The 22,521-nt window shown below is 49.9% G+C and overlaps 1 protein-coding gene across 1 annotated transcript; it reads right to left on the minus strand.

Moving 5' to 3' along the window:
* Nucleotides 1–6,538: 6,538 nt before the first annotated feature.
* Pla2g4f (phospholipase A2 group IVF) lies at nt 6,539–21,739 on the minus strand. The gene is made up of 20 exons (XM_032903994.1): nt 21,606–21,739; nt 20,795–20,867; nt 19,859–19,995; nt 19,645–19,782; nt 19,327–19,367; nt 19,047–19,089; nt 18,564–18,630; nt 15,852–16,021; nt 15,621–15,734; nt 15,401–15,438; nt 15,056–15,191; nt 12,937–13,073; nt 12,494–12,716; nt 11,551–11,665; nt 11,217–11,354; nt 11,032–11,139; nt 10,683–10,898; nt 10,212–10,378; nt 9,060–9,246; nt 6,539–8,781 (listed from the first exon to the last, which is right to left on the minus strand). The coding sequence occupies exons 1-20, from the start codon at nt 21,714–21,716 to the stop codon at nt 8,561–8,563; spliced, it is 2,580 nt and encodes an 859-aa protein (XP_032759885.1). The 5' UTR covers nt 21,717–21,739; the 3' UTR covers nt 6,539–8,560.
* Between the last annotated feature and the right edge of the window lie 782 nt (nt 21,740–22,521).

The raw sequence follows: 22,521 nt of genomic DNA on the forward strand, positions 1-22,521 counted from the left end.
CCCCTGGCAAAACACCAGGCCTCCTGGGTGGAGCATCTTTCCTAGAGCTGAAGTTTCAGGAAAGAAACACCAAGGATGACCAGGAAAGACAGACAGACAGTAAGGAGAGGCGGCTCCCTGAGGCAGAAGGCAATGAAGAGGAAACCCTGGTAGGTTAACACCACCTGAGTCAGGCCAGCTCTGGGAGAGAAGGCCGGGGCTCCTGGAGTTAGTGGACCCCTCATGAAACAGGAGTTTAGGCAATCAGGTGGGGTCTGGGCGCCATGCTCACAGTCCCTCACCTCCACTCTGCTCACCCTCTGCTTCAGCAGGTCCTAGAATATAGGGGCATAGGGGGCTTCCTTCTTCCTTCTTCCTTCCTTCCATCCATCATTTCACTCTTCTTTCCACCCTTCCTTTGTTCCTTCCTTCCCTCCCTCCCTCCCTCCCTCCCTCCCTCCCTCCCATTCTTCCTTCTATCCTTCCTTTCTTCCTTGGTGTGCATGTGTGTATGTGTGCATGCATGAGTGCAGGCACAGGTGTGTGCACATGTACACGTGGAAGCCCGAAGTTGATTATTCCTGATTTATTCACTGAGCACAGTATTCTTGAGATATTTATGTGTGTGTGTGTGTGTGTGTGTGTGTGTGTGTGTGTGTGTGTTTGTGTGTGTGTGTGTGTGGTGTGTGTGTTCTTGTTTGCTGTGGAGATGTAGGAAACCAGGGAGGCCAGGGTAGTGTCTCAGAATCCCTGGAGCCGGACTTACAGGGTAGTTGTGAGCTGTCTGCTGTGGGATACCAGGAGCCACGCTCTGGTCCTCTGGAAGATTATCATGTGATGTCTGAGCCATCTCTTCTGCCATGAACACAGACTTTGGGGCCCAGACTTTGGTCTTATGCTTACCCCACAAATGTCTTATCCACCGAACTATCTTTTTAAGGGGGGTTCCAGCAGAAGTAAATGACAGACTTCATAGTCAGAAAACTCTTAGGTCATAAACACTACAGAAGAAAGCTTCAGAAAGTCACCTGTTTGTTTAGTGTGCGTGTAGCACTAGGTGCTCTCCTAAAATGACCTGAATGGCAGCTCTTCATACATTGAAGAACAAAGGGCTAGGAGATGGCTCAGCAGGCCCAGCCTGACGACTTGAGTTTGATAACTGGAACTCACATGGTGGAAGAAGTGAATCGGTAAATGAAACCGAATTAATGTTAGCACATATAAAAAAAAACATCTAGAAGGATGGCTCAGTGGTTAAGAACGCTGACTGCTCCTCCACAGGTCCTGAGTTCAATTCCCAGTACCACATGGTGATTCGCAACCATCTATAACTGTAGTCCCATGAGATCCAAGGCCCCCGTCTGGTGTGCAAATGCACTTACAGACAAAGCACCCATGTACCTAAGGTACATAAATACATCTTTGCTGGATGGTGGTGCATGCCTTTAATTCCATCACTTGGGGGCAGAGGCAGAGGCAGACTAATCTGGCGATCTACAGAGTGCATTCTAGAACAGCCAAGGTTACACAGTGAGACAGTGTCTTAAAAAAAAACTAAAATGTATGCTTACCAAATTAGCCAAAGCAGAAAATCGAGAATGGTTTATGAACAAATGAAAGGTGAGCGAGTAAGAAATATTTCTAACGTTCACAAACCACATATAATATCAGAAAGGTGAACTGGGTGTGGTGGCAGCTCTCAGGAAGCAGAGGCAGGAGAATAGCTTTGAGTTCAAGGCCAGCTTGGTTTACATAGTGAAGTCCAGACCAGCCAGGACTACATAGTGAGACTCATCTCAAAAACCAAAAAGAAAAGAAGGAAAGAAAGAGAGAGAGAGAGAGAGAGAGAGAGAGAGAGAGAGAGAGAGAGAGAGAGGAGGGGCGGAGGGAAGGGAGAGAGGGAGGGAGGAGGGAGAGAGAAAGAGAGGGTCAGGCAAGCAGGCAGGCAGGCAGGCAGACAGACAGACAGACAGGGCTGAAAATGCTGCAGACTCCCAGCATTTTGGGAACAGGAAAAATGTTTAGGACTTAGCACTTACCATGACAGTTTCCTTTTTCTTTCTTTTTTCTTTTCTTTTTTTTTTTTTTTCGGAGCTGGGGACCGAACCCAGGGCCTTGCGCTTGCTAGGCAAGTGCTCTACCACTGAGCTAAATCCCCAACCCTCCCATGACAGTTTCCAAAGATTGCCTGGAGAAGGCTGGGGTTTGACTCAGTCGAGATGCCAAGCCCTAGAGATCTCTCCGCAAAGACCCTTCCTTCCTGGACTGTGAATAAGGGGCTACAAGGGGGAATGGGCCTAAAAGGCCCAAGGTCGGAACAGGAAGACAGAGGTCCGGAGGTGGTGGCTCCTGATTGGGGCTGGCAGGTCCCGCTGGGCTGAGCTAAGATCACGAGTCCTCACCTAAGGATGGACGTGAAGAGCAGTCCTAAATCAAGCTGTCAAGTTCAAGGCACCTGTCTTACCCCCCCATCATACTTCTCTCTTGCTGCTGTCCCTCCCTCACACAGTCTCCAAGGCTGCCTTATGCAAATGAACCATAACTGAGTATTTTCCTTCATTTACCATACACAGAGGCTTAATTTCCCAGTTTCCTCTCAGAATCCAGCCCTTCCCCTGTATTCTGCCTCAGGGTTTCAGAGGTAATGACTCCATCTCCAGCTTCAAGAACACAGCCTCTGGGGACTGGAGAAATGGCTCAGTGGTTAAGAGCAAGTCCTCTTCTCCTAGAGGTCCCATGTTATGGTCCCAGCGCCTACATCAGGTGGCTCACAACTGCCTAAGACTCCAGATCCAGAGGTTCCCATTGATGCCTCTTGCAATCTCTGCAGACTCTGACATGCATGTGGTTCACATGCATACATTCAGGCATGTACATGCACACACATGAAATTAATAAAACATTTAAAAAGCATAGAACATAATATGGGACTGAGAGCTGTCTAGCTCAAGGAACCACCCGGACTTTGGTCTTTGGTTCACTGCACGCATGAGCCAAGCTGGTGTAAGCAGTTCCTGGGTGCATTCAACTCTAGGAGGCACTTTGTCTTTCCTGCTGGACCAGAACCTGGGAGGAGATGAATTTGGAGCTGCTGACCACAGGAGGTTTCACACCTCCCAGAAAAAGAGCCAACGACAACACCGTGTGCTTCTCCAGGGCTCACTGTACTATGTGCCTGGATGGACAGAGGCAGCTGTCGCAGCAGTGACGTCATTTAAGCTTGTCTCCTAGCACGTCCCTCCCAAGGCTTGAGCAGTTCGTTTCCTGAGATCATTCTTGTCCTAGTTTGTTTTCTGTGGCTGTGATAAAACACTATGACCAAGCTCACAGTCTCTCGTAAACTCAAGGCAGGACCCAAAGCAGAAACCATGGAGGAGAAACCTTGCTTTCTTATATGACCCAGGACCACCTGTGCAGGGTGACACTGGCCACAGTGAGCCGGGCTCTCCCATGAATCATTAATCAAGAAAATGTCCCACAGATATGCCTACCAGCCAATCTGATGGAGACATTTTCTCAATTGAGGTTTCCTCTTGCAAGGTCAGCTTGACCAAATCTAACCGGCATCTGTGTGTGAATAAAACTTGCCAAAGTAAGCGATTGCATCCGGAACCGGTGGGGACTTCTCTTCCTATCCCTCCCTCAGCTGTGGGGGACGGATGATTAGGATCTGGCTAAGGAGACGTGGAGTGAGCGCACCCTGACTTCGGCTTATAGAACTATTTCATGAGGCTGGCTGTCAGTTTCACATATGCCTGCCACCTACTGTGCCCGCTCATCTGGCATCGTGACACAAGGAGCCAAGGCCAGAGAGAGATCAAATTGAGTTGTAAATGTGTCCTTGTTGCCAGAAAAAAAAAACCCAGAAAGGTCTGAAATATGTTCAGTCAGAAAGCAGGCTACCGCAAGCCCCTCCCTGGAAACAGATAATCATGTTCTGAAGATTTTTTTTTTTTTTGACACCAGATTAAGACAGAAGTCCCATCCTGAAGGGGGGGTGAGGTTGCTTGGTTTATTTTGTGTATTTGTTCTTTTTGTTGAGGTGGATGTTTTGAGACACGGCCTCAGGTAGTCCAGGCTGGCCTTCAACTTGTAGCTGAAGCTGGATTTGAACTCCGGATCCTTCGAATGCTGGACTACAAGTGCACCCACCACACATGGCTCTGTGGTGCTTCCTAGAAGGCAATGGTTGAGTCATTGTTGATTTTTTCCCCCTTCTGAGACAGGAAAATCAAGAAATAGGATGTAAATTGTATGTGGTGATGCATACTTGCCTGTAATCCTAGTCCAGCACTTGGCGTGCTGAGGCAGGAGGATACCTGCTACTTCAAATCCCAGCATGGGAAACATAGGCTCTGTCTTTTGAAAAACTAAACACTAATAACCACCATTAATAATATAATAAATAATAATGATAATTTTCTTTTTCTTTCTTCCTTTCTTTTTTGTCTGTTTTGGATCGGGTCTCGCTGTGTAGCTCTGGCTTGGGGGGAGGAGGGGCTTCCTATATAGGTAAAGCTGGCCGTGAGCTCGTCTCAGATGGCCAGAGATCCAGTGTGGGGATTAAAGGTGTATGCACCTCCACACCCGATGGATGATACGTTTTACTCATCACTCTTAAACTCTTACTCAGGCAGATGAGGTGAAAGATTGCTCCCTGTGTGGACTAAGGATGGTGACGAATGAGGAGGTAGTCACGGAGCCTACAACCGAACTGTGAAAAGGATGTGTGGACTCACCGCACTAATCAGTAACCATCATCAGGGTGTTTTTAATTGCTGTTTAGATGTCTCTCACCCTTAAAAGTGTTTTTATGGGGGGGTTGCTGTTTCCCAAGTTTTGGCCTTGAACTCATGATCCTTCTGTTTCCAGCCCCTGAGTTGGAAATCATTTTTATTTATCCCCACGCCTCCAGCCTTCTAGGACAGATATTTATTATCCATATTTGGTAACTGAGAAAACCAAGCAGAAATTGGTTGAAGCATTTCCCTCTAGGTCATCAGAATAATGTTCTTATCCACTGCCTGCAGTATAATTTTTCCAAAAATACAGCAGGCACCAGAGTGTCCCTGGATCAAGCCTTGCCTGAAGGAGACATAGTCCCGAGTTTGTCATTTGAGGGGTCGACTCTTCCCTGATAATTTTAATTCTAGGAAGGTTCTTCAACAATAGCATTCAACTGTAGTGTCACAGAGGTGAGGAAGCAGCTGGTGGAGAAGAGAGGGGTGTAATATTCCACTGAGTCTCAGTTCTTGGTAAAAGCCCTGAAGTGGCGGGGCAGGTGACAGGAACTATGTGATGTGAGACAGGTGTGACACTCAGAGCAGTAATTACCATGTCAAGAACACGCAGGGGCGAGTCTGTGTGCTTGCCTTATGAGGAAGTAGTTATTCATGTTGTTGACAGGTGGCAGGAGAGCTTCCTTTCGGGACGTGCTCAGAACAAAGCAGAAAAGACCACTGGTGCCTCCTGCATTCTGGGGCGACTGGAAAGGACAGGCTCCAGTCAGGGCAAAGGGTAAGATTCCACCCAGCCATACCCGACACTCACTTGACAAATGTTATCTACCATGTGCTCTACCAGGAGTCAGGGCAGTGAAGACAGGTCTGGTTTCCACCTCTGGAGCCTCTGCTTGAGGCATGGTCACTTTCCAGCCCCTGCTGGTGTTTTGGAATCCAGAGTGCTACGCTGCAAGCCATGGAGGGCTGGAGAGATGTTTAATCCCAATCATACACAGCCTCTGGGATTTCACAGAAAAGAGCCATGGAAAAGTTTGAGCAAACATTCCTCAGCCATTACTTTGGTTTGGAAGTGGTACAGCAGGTGTGTGAGCCTTAAGCTTATGAAATAGGAGTGTGTCTCAGGAGCATCCGTGTGTCTGGCCAGCCTCCCTCCAATATTTTGCTATGAACAAAAGCCAAAGCAATCCGGAAGTACTCAGGTAGAGTCTAGACTATCACTCCACTCCATCCCTGAAAATGTGTCAATTTGAGTGAGAAAAAAAAGAATACAACATTTATTTGGGGCTAATTAGGTTCAAGCAATCCTTAAAACTGGATTCTGGGCTGGTGTGGTGGCACAGTGGATGAAGGTGCATGCCACTAAGCCTGGAGACCGGAGCTTTACCCAGAACCCACATGGTGAACTAAGAGAACTGAGTCCTCCAAGTCGTCCTGTGATTTCCACATGTGCTCAGCACAGTGAACCAAAGAGCTGCATTTCACAGCACAAAACTGTCTTTTAAATCACTCAAAAAAGATGATTTGTAACTAGGTATGCAATCCTAGCACTAAGGAGGCAGAGGCAGGAGACAGTGACTGTAAGGTTATTTGTCAGGCCAGATGTGGTAGTACACGCTTTTAATCCCAACACTCAGGAGGCAGGGGCAGGCGCATCTCTGTGGGTTTGACGCCAGCCTGGTCTACAAAGTGAGATCCAGGACAGCCAGGGCTACACAGAGAACCCCTGTCTCAAACAACAACAACACCTCAGGGAAAAATGCCATATTTGAAACCAAACAAATGATGATGTTGATGGGAAAGAATGAGGTGAGGTTTTGTCTGTTTTTAAAGATTTACTTATTTTATGTATATGAGTACATTAGTTTATATGAGTCCACTGTCACTTTCTTCAGACACACCAGAAGAGGGCATTGGATCCCATTACAGATGGTCGTGAGCCACTGTGTGGTTGCTGGGAATTGAACTCAGGACCTCTGGAAGAGCAGTCAGTGTTCTTAACCACTGAGCCATCTCTCCAGCCCTGAAAGAACAAGTTTTTATGAACCCTGAGATCTTGAGATGCTCCCAGGAAACCCCCTAAGTGTTTAAGGAACCAAGGAAAAGAAAGTAGAATAAAGGCTCAGGGAGGCAGAAAAAACAGATCAGTCAGGTCACTTGGTGCCGGATGAAACCCAGGCAAAATTGTCCCCAGCCTTACTGAGAGTCCCGGGGGGCACAAAGTTGGGATGCTGGGAAAAGGAACATGGCCTGAAGCAGACCTGGCAGTGAATCCAGTGTGCAGACCCCATTTTGAGAAAAAGGATAGAGAGCCACAGAAGCCCCTAAGCCCTGAGGACAGAATAAAGACTCTAGCCTTACATTCTATGAGTGGTAAGTCCTAACGATTATGAGAGTCCAATAAACATTGTCATCAGCTATAGCACGCAAGCAGTGGTGACAATGGCCACAGCAGAACCTTCCAAATAAACCTACCATTACTCAAGCCAAGGGCTGCCTGGGTGGTGTCCAGAGACAGCCAGCAGTAAGAGAGGGGAAGAGCCAAGCTGGTTTACTGCATGTCAGTCCAAAGCACTGGTCCTCCAGCCCTACTTTACTGTCACATCGTCAGGAGGGTTGAGCCCCAGCACACATGAGATAAAGGACACAGATGGGACTTTGACTATTATAGACAGGCCATAGAACTAGAGCCTTCTCTTTAAAGTTAAGGCAGGTGACACTCCCAGAAAGGGGCACCCCGACTGAAAGAGGAACTGTGAGTTGTAAATGTGGTCTTGGAGCACTCACTTGGTGCTTGTGTGTGTGAGCAAGGGGTCCGCTGAGTACAGAAGCTCAGCTATTATACAGCATCAGGCGGCTTGGACCGAGCACAGCTGGTTGAGGAAGATGAGGCCAAGGAGACAAATCAGAGGGAGACAACCTGACCAGGAGGGATCTTCTCTCTACAGTTTTGAAATCTACTTATTCTGGAGAAGCTCTCAATTGGAATGTCCCAAGTGGATCAGGAGAGATGTGAAAGAGAGGGACCCATGTAGATCATCAGAGGCAGGAATTCAGGCTAGGTCCACACCCCACTCCCATTTGCCCATCCCAGTGTGAAGGAACAGGTACTAACTGGCCCACCATAGATGGGAATATATACCCACATATATAATGTGTGCAATTTCCCATTCACTCTGCCCCAGCCAAACAACCCACTTGTCTCCTCAGCATGGAAAGACAGTATTTGCGCAGTGTGGCAGCTGTGCATTGGAGCAGAAAATGTGGTTTGGGTAAAGCAATGTGCACACCCATCAGGATGGGTCATCTTGGTACACATTTCATGGGCTTAGTAGGGAAGCCTGGTGACCTCTGAGGAGGGGCGGAGAAGTTAGGATGCAGAGAAGAACCAGTAAGGTGTGGGCTTGGGGACACAGGCTGGCAACACACATAGATCCTGTTTACTGACATCACTGAGTCCAGGGGATCAGGTCAGAGCTGGGCACTCTGTGGAAGGGCGAGCCGTTGTCGTTCTGTATCAGTAGGAGGACAGCTGGTTCCTCAGCCCACAGCTCTCTGTGGTGAAGCTCTGAGTACCTGGGTTGTTTCCAGAGGTCCTTCTGTGGTGAGGAGTGGGCCCTCTGATGAAGCTGCTGTCTGGTTTTCTCTATACCCCAATAAAATATGAACTCTGTTCTGTCCTGCACAGAATCCCCAAGCACTCAGAGAGATGAACTGTCCCATCCCCTCTGGGAAGGAGAAGTGGGAAACAGAAACTCCTTAAAGTCTTCACTCTCCCTCAGTGTGCTCTGGCTTAAGGTCCTCCCTCTCATCTTCACCACACTCCTCTGACTCTCATCTGGTCAGGCCCCAGCCCTTCCCCCAGCCTGCCGCCGGTCCAGAGCCAGCTGGAGGGCACGCCTGATAGTCTCCATGTTGTTCAAGACGTTGTATCGACTCAGGGTCACCAGTCGATCAAACTCTATGGGCTCATAGGTGAAGTCCATCATTCCATAGGCAGTATCTGGCCCGTTGATGATAAAGTCCCCGAAGGCCTTCTCCTCAGCTGTTTGTCGTTCCACCCCTGGGGGTGGGAAAAGCAAGACTAGGCTGGGGTACTCTGTGAAACTGACTGGGAGCTGATAGCCCTGGACACTTCCCAGGGCTTGCTTGATCTGGCTTGCTCCCTGAGAGAGGCCATCTAACTCTTAAGTCCATTAGAAAGAGATGGCTCATTGTGGACACAAAGGTCCAGGCAGCGGAGGGCAGCAGTGAATAGTCCAGGCCCTCCAGAAGCAATGCTCTCAGACTAGCATCTCACCCACCCCTGGAGGCTAGAGCAGGTTTGTGACTTCCCCTTACCTGGAGCCAGGTATTTGCGAAAGGTCCTGTTGACAAGGGGAAAATGCAGCACAATGGGCGAGCAGGGGTCCTCCGCCTCAGTAAACAGATAGCATTCACGGGGGTCCTCAGAGTCCTTGGAGTCTATCTCAATCCTTGGGAAGGGGATCCCTCGGTCCCGGCAGTACTTCTCTGTCACCTGCAGGACCTGGACAGAGAGGTAAGTTTCTGGCCCCCAACTGGACTCCTATACACTCAGGCTTCATGCTAGCTCTGTATATCTGAGTGACTTTCTGAGACAGCTTTCTATTTGCCAGATAAAAATGGTGTGAATAAAAATGGCCTCCATAGGCCTATAGGGAGTGGCCTATTAGGAGGTGAGGCCTTGTTGGAGTAGCTGTGGCCTTGTTGGAGGAAGTGTGTCTCCTCTTCCTGCTTGCTGCCTGCAGATCCAGATATAGAACTCTCAGCTACCTCTCTGGTACTACGTCAGCCTGCAGGCCACGATGCTTCCTGCCGTGAGGATAATGTACTAAATCTCTCAAGCCGTAAGCCAGCCCCAGTTAGATGTTTTTGTTTATAAGAGTTGCCGTGGTCACGGTGCCTCTTCACAGCAATGGAGACCCTGACTAAGACAGTTGGGAATAAGTGTCTAGTGAGAGCGCAGTGAATTAGCAATAGACTGGCCATCAAGCTTAGTCTTTTATTCCTGCCTTAATATGGCCATCCCTTCTCCAATCCCTTCTCTGTTCCCTGATAAGGGGCTTGGTTACAAGGGCAGTGTTGGAGGGAGTTTTAATCTGTTCTCCAATCCTAGGCAGTCATTGGATACAGGGAATGAAGAGGAAGTCAGAGAGACAACCAGACCCGTGTTTGATTGATGGTGTCTACCCACTGCCTTCAAGGCATTCCTTGCAGATGTCTCCCTAAGAGGATGTTCATGGATGTGTTACCATAGTAACAAAGGAATTGGGCAGGTTCTAGGACAGAGTGTGGGAGACATCTGAGACCCTCCTTACATACCCTTTTTAATCCCAGAATTCTCCAGCTGTGACATCTGGACGGTTAACAATGTTTAAAAAGCAACCAACCACCAGACCCAGCCAGGCCTCTCAACAGCAATTTCTTCTCCTCCCCTCTACTTCTTTAGGAGAACCCTGCTTCCCTCCTCACCTCAAAAGGGGCTTCCAGGGAATAGTCAAAGGACACAATGAGGTCCACAGCCCGCTGTGGCTGCAGGATCAGTGGGAATGGTGAGTTGATGGCAAAGCCTCCATCCACTAAGGACAGGAAGTCCTTCATGGGTGTGAGCTGGTTGGGACAGGCATCGAGGTGTTTGTCTGTAAAGTGCACGGGGATTAGTACAATTGTTCTTGCTAGTGACCCTCTTCTCTTTGCATTGACAGCCACAGCCTCGAGAGAATTTCCCTGCCTCCCAACAGACCATGACTTTACCTCCTCCAATACCCAGATAAAAGACAATGCTGACCCCAGTGAGCACATGTGTATATAGGAAGGATCCACTTCTAACTCCTCCCTTCCCAGGATGGCTGGCTCAGAGGTTAAGAGCACTGACTGCTCTTTCAGAGGACCAGGTTCAAATCCCAGCAACCACATGACAACTCACAACCATCTGTAACTCACAATTATCTGAATGCCATGCATCTTCAGAGACCACAAAGTCCTTTCTAGCTGTGTAGTCCTTGTACAGGCAGAGACCTCGGGTAAAGTTAAAGGTCTGGGCACAAGTAAAGCGGGAGGTGAATATGTCCAGCACAGCCTTAGAGAAGAAACTCTTTGAGGTAAAGAGCCTGGTGGGCAGCCGAGTGGGGTCCTGCTTCCGTAACTTTGGCCAGTCATCTAGATGGGAGGCAATGAAATACAGTGAGAAGAGGAGCCATCCTTTGTCTATCTCTCTCATTCTCCTCCCTCTGACAAGGCCCTGGGCAGTTGCTGGCAAGTGGCAGTGGCTAAACAAGGCCTCTGCTCTCACCTGTGACACTGACAGTGCCTCTGTACCAGTCCAGGAAGCCCAGTCTTGGGCCTCTCATCTTCAGGAAGATCTCATACAGGCTGGCTGCAAAAGCACTTCCCCACATACCTGCAGAGACAGGCAGGGTCCCAGGTCAGAGCCTGATCCAGCCCTGCCTCTCTCCAAGCTTCCAAGTCTAGACTCACCCTGCAGGTAACAGATGCGGGGCTCTGGCCAGTGCTGCAGTAGCCGACCCATGAAGAACTCAGAGCCAAAGAGTTCCGTGGGGACATAAGCCCCGTACTTGGGGAAACCGACCTCATAGGGGGTGAACTCGCACCACTCTGGAGAGAACAAAGTGACTGAGCAGAAAATCTTGCCTTCCCCAAACCAGCAATTCTACCATTCACCAAAGTTCCTTGTAAGCACCTCCACCACTCACCAAGGTCCCTGCTGTGAGCACCTCCCGATTGTGCCCGTCTCCTCCACCCTCCTACCACCACCCTCCTGTCTCCTTCCTTTGTCTCCACAACCAGGCACCTGCAAAGTCTTCCCCACTGATGTTGTTGTGGACATTGATGCTGGCATAGATGGGGTAAGGGTTCTGACCCTGGCTGACCATTTCTTGTTGGTCTGACAGCTTGGCAGGGTTTTCCTGGGCAGGGAAGAAAGTGGACAGCTTGGCTTGAGAGGAATCTCCAGTCTCTATGCCCAGGGCTCGATGTCAGCACCCTGAGGGGTGTGGTGCACCCACAAGAGGGGTTTCCTGTTGTCAAGGACAGACCATAGCTTTAGGCTGCAGCAGAGCTAAGACTCCAGTGCCTCCGACCGCCTTCCTCATCCTTTCTCATTCCAGAAAGCAGATCGAAATAGAGGGAGCTAGATCGACAGTTTTAGGGAATCACTGAAAATTCAGTCTAACTTCATTTTTGTTTTCTTTCTTTCTTTTCTTCCTTCCTTCCTTCCTTCCTTCCTTCCTTTCTTGATTTATTTCATGTATGTGAGTATTCTGTCACTGTCTTCAGACACACCAGAAGAGGGCATCAGATCCCATTACAGATGGTTGTGAGGCACCATGTGGTTGCTGGGATTTGAACTCAGGACCTCCAGCCCTGAAAAGCCAGTCTAATTTCTTTATAAAGAAAACCACTAGGAGATGCCAGTTCTTGTCTTAGCAATGCAGTATCACAGGTGTCACACACTTCCAAACAAGAGCTATACACTGTGTGGCTCAGCTCCTCTGAACCTTCTGCTTCTGACAGGCTGGACCTGCAGTTGTAGGAGCAACCCGCCTGGTGGCATGGGTCAGGGCTTTGTTTGCCAATGAGTGGGTGTGGCACTGTGCCTCAGAGGCAGGCAGGAACCACTTCGAAAGCATGCTTTTACTGGGCTCTCCCCCAGGAGTAAAATAGGAGTAAGGCAGAAGAGAAGTGTGGGGAGGGAGCTGGGATGGGAAGAATGTAGTCACTTCCTGTTCTCTTACCTCCTGGTTGAGGAAATACTCAATGATGAGGCCCCACAAGTCAGTGAAGGACATGCTGTGGCCTCTGCTCTCCCAGGTCTTCTTTTCCCGGGCGTAGTATTCGAACCGCTCTGGGGACAGCATCCCTACTTTTCTGCTGCAGACTCGAGCGGAGGCATGTCGAATGGGGCCCTGCAAAGTCTTCTGCGACCAGGATGGATCCTTGTAGAGTGTAGAGATGCACCTGCAGACGGAACGGGGGTGCCTGGGAGTTAAAGGACAGATCTCCCCATCCTGCCATCCTGCTCCCTCCCTCAGACACGTGTCTGGGACCCAGCCTCCTCTCTCACCATGACCCCATAAAGGCAGGCTCCCAGCCCCATATCAGACTCCACCCCATCACCTGGACATCCTTACCCAGACATAGGTCACTTTTGCTCCGTGCTCTACCCCGCCTCACTTACCAGGAAGACCCAGAAACCCCACTCAGGTAGGTCACAGCATCCAGAAGACCAAGCTCCTGCAGCCCGGCCAGGCTGCCGTACAGGGAAGTCATGGCTCTGGTTCCACCCCCAGAGCCTAGCACGGCTATCACAGGTACCTGGACACAGCAATAGTTTGATAGCAACGGCACAGGGCTGGATGCATTTCTGCTTATCCACTGCAGGCGCTGGCGTATCCACTGCCATGTATTAGCTCACCGAATTCTCCCAGAAACCCAGGGAGAGCACCTCCCCATGCTATAAACGACAAAACTGATGTGTGAGGTCCTGAAACACTCTGAAGGTAGGTTGACTATTTTGTCACTGGGTTGGTGTACTAATCTCTCCACTTGAGGCTTCCTTGGTTACAGAAGATGGCTGGTTCAGGCTTCATGTCCCCCATTACTAGGAGTCTTTGCTAGGGTCACGCTCCTCGATTCCATGGCGTTTCCATTGTATTAGGTTCCACCTTGACCGCAAAATGCTCCTTCCCCCATTCCAGTCGTTTCTCCCAGTATCTTTCCCTCCCGATAACTTGACCCCTCCTGTTCCCAGCCCCACCTGCTCCCATTCCCTCAGCCCCCATGGAATCTGTTCTATTTCCCCTTCTCACGGAGATCCTTCTGTCCCCCTTATGCCCTCCTTGTTACTTGGCTTCTCCGGGTCTTGGAGGGGTCACTGGCTGAGACTCATGGGGGCTTGCAAAGACCTGGAAGCCTGCTAGGGGTCTGACCTGGTCCTCTGCGTATGCTATGGCTGCATAGTTTGATGTTCTTGTGGGAATCCTAACAGTGGGAGCAGCTGTCCCTGCCTCTTTTGCCTACTGTGGGACCCTTTTCTTCCTGCTGGGTTGCCTCATCCAGCCTTGATGTGGTGGTCTGTGCATGGTCTTATTGTAGCTGGTTATGTAGTGCTTGGTTGATGTCCCTGGGAGGCCTGCTCTTTTCTGAAGGGAGGCAGAGTGGGGTGGATCTGGGAGGTAGGTGGAAAAGACTTGGGGAGGGGAAGGAAGGGAAACTATAGTTGGGATATAATATATGAGGAAGGATTTTAACAAAAAGAAAAATTCATTTGTTGAGGCCCTACCCCTCAAAGACGACTGTTTGTAGATAGAGCCTATAAGGAAGTAATATGGCTAGAATCAGGTCCTAGGAGAGGGCCTCGACCTGACAGGACTGCTGTCCTAAGAAGAAGAGGAAGAGGGCTGGACATGGTAGGACATCCCTGAATACCAGCACTTGGGAGACTGAGGCAAGGGATCATAAGTTCAAGGCTAGTCTGAACAACATATGAGGTCAGGCCTTTGCTACACAGTAGTAATACTTATCATTAAAAAAACCACAACATTTGGGAGGTGGGTGCAGTGGCACTTGCCTTTAATCACTACACTTGGGAGGCTGAAGCAATTGATTCTCTGTGAGTTCAAGGCCTACCTGGTCTACAAAGCAAGTTTGAGGCCAACTGGGACTAAATAGTGAGTCTGTCTCAAAAGGGAGGTCGGGGGAGAAAGAGCTTCTGCTCCTGGATGTGCACATGCACGCACGGTTATGCACACACATACACACATACTACCCACACACAGACAGACATACACTCACATACACAGACACATACATGTATACATGTGAGCACACACACTCACATACACAGACACGCACATGCATACACACGAGCAGGCGCGCGCGCACACACACACACACACACACACACACACACACACACACACGGAGGGGGTGGAGGTGAGGTGGCAGGGGTGGGATGGCCATGGGACACCACAGCAAGAAAGCAGATGTCTACCAGTCAGGAAGGAGGAGGCTCCATGAGAAGATGAATTTCTGTTGTTTAAACCATTCGACTGTAGTATTCTGTTGTGACGGCCCAATCTGCTAAAGATATCCACCCATGGCCAGGATTGTGTAAGTCCTCATTCTGATTCCTGATGCTGGTGGTGGCCACTGGCTCAGGTGAACCAACCCATTTGCTCTCTTGATCTTCTACTGCCTATCCCTCCTCTGAGCTTCCTGTCATTTCTTATCCATACAAGAGCTCTCAAGGGGATAGGCTGGATTTAGTCAAGTCCACCCTCCCGTCTGTCTCTTACCTGGTCACAGTGTGGAGCCTCACTCAGTCGCATCACCTGCTGCAGGGCCTTGGACACCACCTGCTTCCTCTTGTCCAGAAATTCCAGCTCCCCACTACACAGCTCAAAACCAAGGCGCAGGTCTAAGTCCTCAGACCTGCTTCAGAAGGAGTGGGTGGAGTGTGGGGAAGAACCTTGAGTCCAGTCTACATTCTGGGGAGCCTCCCAGAAAATACCCCAGGGGACTTCCATGGGTGGGAGGTGGTCCCCAATGGCCTGACCCAAATGGACAGGAAAGCAGAACCCACTGGAGCATTTCCCACTTCCAGCCAAGCCCCAAGGCCTTCCACCGCAAGCCCACCTCACCTCATGTCTGCCTTCATCCTCAGAGTCACCTGCTGGCCCTGAAAGAGAGAGACAGCAGCCCCTCATCCCTGAGTAAGTGAAGTCAGACACCCCTCCCCCACCCAGCACACACATACAACCTGTGGCCCTTAGTGCTCAGGTAACTGGCCAGTGTGGGCCTCAGACCTCACTTGGTGATCATGGGGCAGGTAGGAGTCCTCAGCACCAGGCTAAATCTTACCTCCTCCAGGTTCACAAGTCTTGTTGACTCCTGGTTGAGGGGCAGAGAGGAGAGCAAGATGCTTGCTTCCTCCATCTTGCTAGTCTGGGACTCCAGCTCATCACTTGGGCCACTCTGTGGAGAAGAGAGTCAAGGAGCAGTGTGGGATGGAAGACGTACCTCCCAGGCACTCTGGAGTCTCCTCCTACGTGGGCTCATCCTACTCTTTCCTCCTCGCCAGAGCTCACTCACATGTGAGACCAGGAGCTTTTCCTGCAGTGCTATGTTCAGCCTGGGGCTCAGCACCGGGTTCATGTGGAAGATAAAGGTCGCTGGGAGACCTGGCTCGACGGTCGGCTGCAGAGGCACTGACTGTGGCTTTTCATAGGCCCCAGGCACTGCCAGCTGGATCTCCCTCGAGCCTGGGGGCAGAGGTCGGGTGAGGGGTAGATGTAAGTGTGGCTCAGGACAGTTACACCCGGATGACAGTAATTCCTCCTCTTCCCCAAACCTCCACCCCCATCTCCCTGCTCACTGGAGTACTTTGACCACAAAGTGTCCACAGAAAAGGACCATGAGCTCTTGGGTTCTATAATCAATCAGCCCTGATATGGCTGGGAAACACAGAAATACTAAGAGGGAAGGGAATGGCTCAGCCCATAGCATAGCTTACTGGGCTAGTGATTTTGGAATTTTTATATTAACTACCTAACATATAACTAATTACATAAACATCCACTCGTTATTGCATTAGTTACCAGTTTTCAGTTGTTAATATTCCCAACCTTCTTGACTCTAGTCATGCATCAACATTCCTTGCTTAGGGGAGGCCTGTGGCCTTAGCTCCCAAAAGTAATAGATCTTGGGAAAATGTAGAGGCTCGGACAAGGAGGTAAGAAGGCAGAGTGGCATTCTGGGTACAGGAGATTATATATTGCAGAAGAAGAAGGGTCAGAGGTCAGCTCAAGCTAAGTGAGACCCAGGCTGGGAAAAAGCAGAGAAATAGAGCTGCACACATATTGGCAAGGAACGGTGGGGTCTCTTCCTGCCTTGCTTCTTAGCAGCTTCGGGAGGTGGTAGGTGTCCCGCTCAGGCCAAGGCACACACACACTGCAATGCAGAAAAGTCTGGGTCCCAAACACACCACAGAAGCAACAGTGACCCTAAGGGCTGAGGACAGCAGAGGTCCAGATGGGACCCTATCCTCGCACAAGATGAATCTAGACATCACATGCCCTGAAGACGGAGAGACACCAGAAAGCTGCCTTGTCACTCCCACCAGGGTTTGTGGCCAGAGATGCAGAGATACCAGATCTTACAGTGAAGAGGATGGCCTTGAGTGTGCTAGACCTGAGCTTGGTCCTGGCCCTCCCATGGATTGGTTGTGTGACCTAAGGACGTTAGTGACTGCAGCTGCTTTATACGGCCACCAGGAGGAAATATGATCAAATAGATACCGTGCGCTCAGCGAGATGCCAGGCCCTCCATGTCACCAGAGCAGCCTTCCTCCCAGAGGTTCCACTCCCACATCTGGGTGTCTCCTCCCAGGCACTCACCTGTCAGACTACACTAGTGGCCCCAGTCCTGCACTCCTCAACATTCTTTTTCCTTGCCATGTTGCTATTTTGTGTGTGTGGGGGGGTCTCTTCTCAGTTCTTTTTTTTCCTTAGAGGAATGAATCGGATCAAGAGACACCTTTAAGTGGTTAATTTATCAACGCAAGCGCTCCACAGAGAAATTGCAGTGGGCTGCCACAAAGCAGGGAGAAGCACCTCAAGTTCTGTGTTGTGGGTTTTAAGGAAGTTCTATGAATGTTTTCATATTGGGTGACATTCAAAATTAGAGTAGACTTAACATCTTTTTAGGATATCCCTCCCTCCCCAGGGTTCTGAGAAGCCAAGAGGGAAGCAAAAACAAACAAACAAACAAACAAACCCACAAATCTCGTCATTTGAAGAGACAGACTTTGCACATGTGTGGGCAATTGCCCTGGTGCCTTGATTTTTAAAATAATCAACCTGCGGCCTCAACACGCTTACAATGAAGGAGCATTCTGACTGACAGGAGGCATAGCTACCATGATGCAACTGTAGTTTTCTTGGTTAGCTCATGTCTAATTCTTTTGAGGTTGCTTAATGTAATGTCCCATGATGTCATGACTTTTAGTTGAGACATTTTGTTATTTTTATTTAGGTTGTGTTGTGTGACATGCTCTCCTGTGTGTGCATGTGTTGTGACCATGCATGACCGTGCACACGTAAGGAGACCAGAATACGTTGGTGTCTTGCTCTGTCATGCTCCATCGTATTCCCTTGAGATAAGGTCTCTCCTTGACTCTGGAGCCAAGCTGGTAGCCAACGAGCGCCAGCAATCCTCCTGTGTCTGCCCCCCATAGTGCTGGGAGGTCATGCCCAGTTTTTGAAGTGTATATGAGGGTTTTGAACTTAGGTCCTCCAGTTTGTGTAGCAAGTACTTTATCTACTGAGCCATCTCCTCAGGCATGCTTTTGTTCTTTTTAAGACTGAGGTTTTACATTAAGGGTAGAAGGTCTCAATTTTACACAGAACGGGCAGGCTGCACAAATTGGAAATGACAAGCTATCTTTTGGGACTCACTTCTCCCAACCTCTCGGGTCTTCAATATAACAAAATGACTTCAGTTCCTCCACTAAGGAGGCAGACTGTGCCACCTGCCTTCCAGCTTTGAGTTTAACCACATGACTTGTCTGGGCCAGTAACATGTTAGTGGCTAGGATGTGAATAAAGGTTTAAAAAGCATTTGCTCAATTGAGTTTGTTCTCTTGCACCTCCGCTGAGATCTTAAGAGTCTGTCCAGGCTGGTCACAGAGGTGGTCACTCTCAGCTGAGTCCCTGCTGCCCTCCCCCTACTTTAAGCAGTGAAAACATTAAGAGCCATATCTGATGCAGGAAGAAGGCAAGTTCTAAGGCTGAGGCCAAGACTCACCAAACTCTCCAAGTGAGGCCGTCTTGTCTCCAGTGACTGTGCCCTGAATTCTCAGACAGGGATGAGCCTGAGGAAAGCAGATGCCTTAGGAGTCAGAGGGCTCACAGGGTCTGACCAGGAGGGAGGGAGGGAGGAATATCGAGGGCAAGGGCTGTAGCAGCTCTTGGTCCTTATTGGCAGGGGTCTTTTGTGACAACCCCAAGGTAGTGCTATGTTCTTCCCCAGGACTCATAAGAAGTAGGCCTTGGTGGAAAAGGGAATTACGGGGCCCTCAAGTGCTCCCTCAGCATCCTGAGTCCCAGGGGAGTAATATCTCTGTGATGCTCATACAGGGTAGAGGCAGCTTCTTGTTCTTCATTCCCCTGGCACATCTGCCTTCTAAGGAAGGACCGAGCGTCTTCTGGAGACTCATGGGCATCATGGATTCAGCCACAATCTCCTGCTCCCAGTCCCACACAGTTCCATACCCATTTCCCTACTCACCACCAGGACACCATTGGTGATGACTTCACATGCAGGCGTCTGACTGTAAAAGATGGAGGGTTCACAGGCTATCACACCCTTTACCGTGGCTATTAAAACAATATGGCCAAAGCAGCCTGAGAAGTGTGATAGGTTTGTAGATGGGAGACTTGTCACCCAACATGCAAGTAGGTATCAAAACCAGGCTGTCCTCTCTGAAGCCAGGCCTCCAAGGCAAGTGAGGGACCTGAGGACTGGCACTTGGGGTAAATGGATAGACACCAGCTCTAACCGGACTCACCTCTTTTCCAGAGTAAATTCTACTTGCAGCTCTTTTGGATCCTACACAAGAGTGACAAAGGCATCAGTTTTCAAGAACCTTCAGAAATCCCATGCTTTGCCCCTGCCTCCCACCTTTGCTCAGCTCTAGGGCCTTGGAAACTAGTCTGGAATGGAGTCTCATAGGCTTAGGGGGCAGTAGCATTTCCACGTAGACTTTCATTCATTCAGAAATATGTACCAGGTACTGTTCCAGACTTAGCAGTGACCGAGGCCAAACCAAGATGGCTGTCTGTCAGTGGCCCAAGAGTCAGGGGTCCTCTCCTGGAGATTTACTTACTGTTAGTCCAGGCTGCTTCTGAGTGAAGGTTTTTGTGTAAGGCTGGCCTAGCTGGAGAGTACTCAGGTCAAACAGAACTGAGAAGATCTTGTCACTGTCCAGGACATCCTTGTCATAAAGAGCTAGCTCCAGGACATTCTGGGGACAGAACTGAAGGATCAGCGTTGTGGGTGAACTCATTGGCCTCCACACCCAGCCCCTTACTGGCCCACACCTTCACAGCACCGTGGATCCGATAGTGAAAGGTCTCATTCCACTCTGGGTCACTGCAGTTAACCACTGTCCTTGTCTGAGTGGGGCTAAAAGAAGCCGTGGGCAGCCATAGTTGAACATAGCAGTCAGCTTTGGACACTGCAGGTAAGAGGGGGAGGGGACTTGACATCAGACTCTTTTTTTTTTTTTCTTTTTTTCTTTTTTCGGGGCTAGGGACCGAACCCAGGACCTTGCGCTTCCTAGGTAAGCGCTCTACCACTGAGCCAAATCCCCAAGACATCAGACTCTTAATGTTGAAAAGGTTCCCCGGAGGCTGGGCTCAGAAAGAAAGGAGCAAGGGGAGAAGAGGCTGCTGCCTGCGGCCGGGGAGGGAGCGTTGGTGCTCCAGGCTCTACCTTAGCTAGGTATTCCTCCCACTCAACTGACAGAAATCCCCACAGCAGCCACAGTTCAAAGGATCATGTGGTAGCACAGACCATTGAGTGACTCCTTGCGTGATTCAGGCAATAAAATTCTGTGCCATGTGTGGGTACTGCCAAGCTCCTGGAAAGCAGGCATTGGTGTGTGGCAACGGGAGCCTAATACACCCTCACAAAGCCTCCTAGAGTCAGAAGGAGGCTGAAGTCTCCCCGACTCACCCCTCCCTCCAGTGTTCCTGCCTGCACACCCCACATCAAGGTGCCCTCCCTAGATGATTAACACTACCCTACTACCCTACTCCAAGTGAGCACACACACGTGCACACACATACACGCACACACACATACACACACGCACGCACACACATACACACACGCACGCACACGCACACACACGCGCACACACACACACACACACACACACACACACACACACACACGCACACGCGCACACATGCACACACACAGCTCTGAGAACACCATAGAGAAAAGGGAAAGGCGGAGTGAGGCTCACTCACATTTATCCGTGTGCTGGATGTTTCTAGCCCTCAGCACCTTCACTTGAAGGTCGTAGTATGGGTGGGTTTCCTGCTGAAACAACACCTGAAACTTAGTTCCAGGACACTAGGAATGGCCTGATCTCCTCTCTAAGTGTTTTCTGCCCTGGGTCTCTACTCTGTCTTACCACAGAGCTTGCCTGGCCCAGGTCACTAATGTTCCTATGCCAGGAGCTCTGGGAAGCTTTTGCAAGGTGCTGGGTGGTTCTGGATTGGTGAGAATGGAATCTAGAGATCAGCTCAACTTTTAGTGTTATTACAAGCAGCTAAGCTAGGTAGGTTTTATTATGGTCATCCTGTAGCTGCCCTCTTGACATGCCCTGGGCACTAGGATAATGTATTCAAGAAGGCCAAACATTAAAAGAGAAAGCCAGAACCCATGGCACCCATCAGCTTCCAGTCAGGGGCTGAAAGACCAACCAGAGGCAGGGAATGGGGAAGGTGAGAAGAAAAGTCTCCCAGCTTGTTCTGGTCTGATAAGTTACTAGATTGAAGACTGGGCTCAAAAACAAAACAAAACCCAACAAACCCCTTATCCCTTCTCTCCACAATGGTCACACAGTTAGACTAGCACATTGCTGGCAATGATCACAGATTGTCATCATTTCTCTTCGGAGGCCTTAGTCTCTCTAGTTTGAGCTCTTCCAGGTTGTCTGTGGTATGTTCCACCCAAATCAAACCCCAGTGCAATGGCTGGCTTAGTCCCTGTGAGGCCCCGTCCATCTCCCAGGACTCTGCAGTCAACTCTCCCCAAGTGAGATCAGTACATTACCCGCCAATGCTTCCACTGCGTTTCCCTCTTTTCTGTCTCCCGTAGCAGTATAGCTCCAAGGAGGGGCAGCCCCTTGCTTGCCAGCCACTTCGGCTGGAGAGTCCAGGGCATGGCCAGCAGCAGCTCAGGTCCCAGTAGAGGACCTGCTTCCCCGAGCCACTTTTCTCTGGCTATCCTCACTGTCGCTCAGGTCTGACAAGTAGGGCTTGAGTGGGAAGGGTGGAGCCACTGCTGTGCTGAGGGGCTGGTGCTGAGTGGCTACTGGGGCTGGAGGAGGGGTTTGAAGTCCTCCAGGAGGGGTTTGAACTGCTCCAGGAAATGAGTGGAGCCTGCTTTCCCTAGCCAATAGGCAAGATAGTCCCTTTCTAAGAGATTCTTGGGGTCCTGCTTAACACTCTGGTCTCCAACTCAGGCCCGGCTTAACTGTGAGCTAGTTGTGAAAAACAGACACCACTCCCTCACACCACTCCCATCCCTTGCCATGGGTAGGGCAAGAGCCTAGATATTCCTGTTTCCAACTAGTCTGCCTTTAGCAGAAGTCAGGAGGTACTATAATTAGGGCTAACCTCATCTAGCTGCCAGAAAGCCCCACACTATTTCTCCTTCAAGTCCCAATTTCTCTACAGCTCTTAAGCAGAAACATGGAAATCTCTGGCTCAGGGTTTTATGGGGACTTGATGACATCTTGTGTCGCTTTTGGCCTCCCTTAGCTATTCTCTTAACACAAAGGACCTGCTACATGGTATGTCTGTACTATGCTCCAAGTCACTCATAGCCTAAAAAGATTCATCTCATGACTCCTTTCCTGGGTTGGTAGAAGTGCCTGATGATTCAGGCATAGAAGCAGGGGCATGGCGGTAGTGTAACTAAGGACAGAAGAGAGGCAGGCTTCTCTGTCCTTAAACTGCCAGAGATA

This window comes from Rattus rattus, chromosome 5 (genome assembly GCF_011064425.1).
Source record: "Rattus rattus isolate New Zealand chromosome 5, Rrattus_CSIRO_v1, whole genome shotgun sequence".
In the NCBI taxonomy this organism is placed as follows: Eukaryota; Metazoa; Chordata; class Mammalia; order Rodentia; family Muridae; genus Rattus; species Rattus rattus.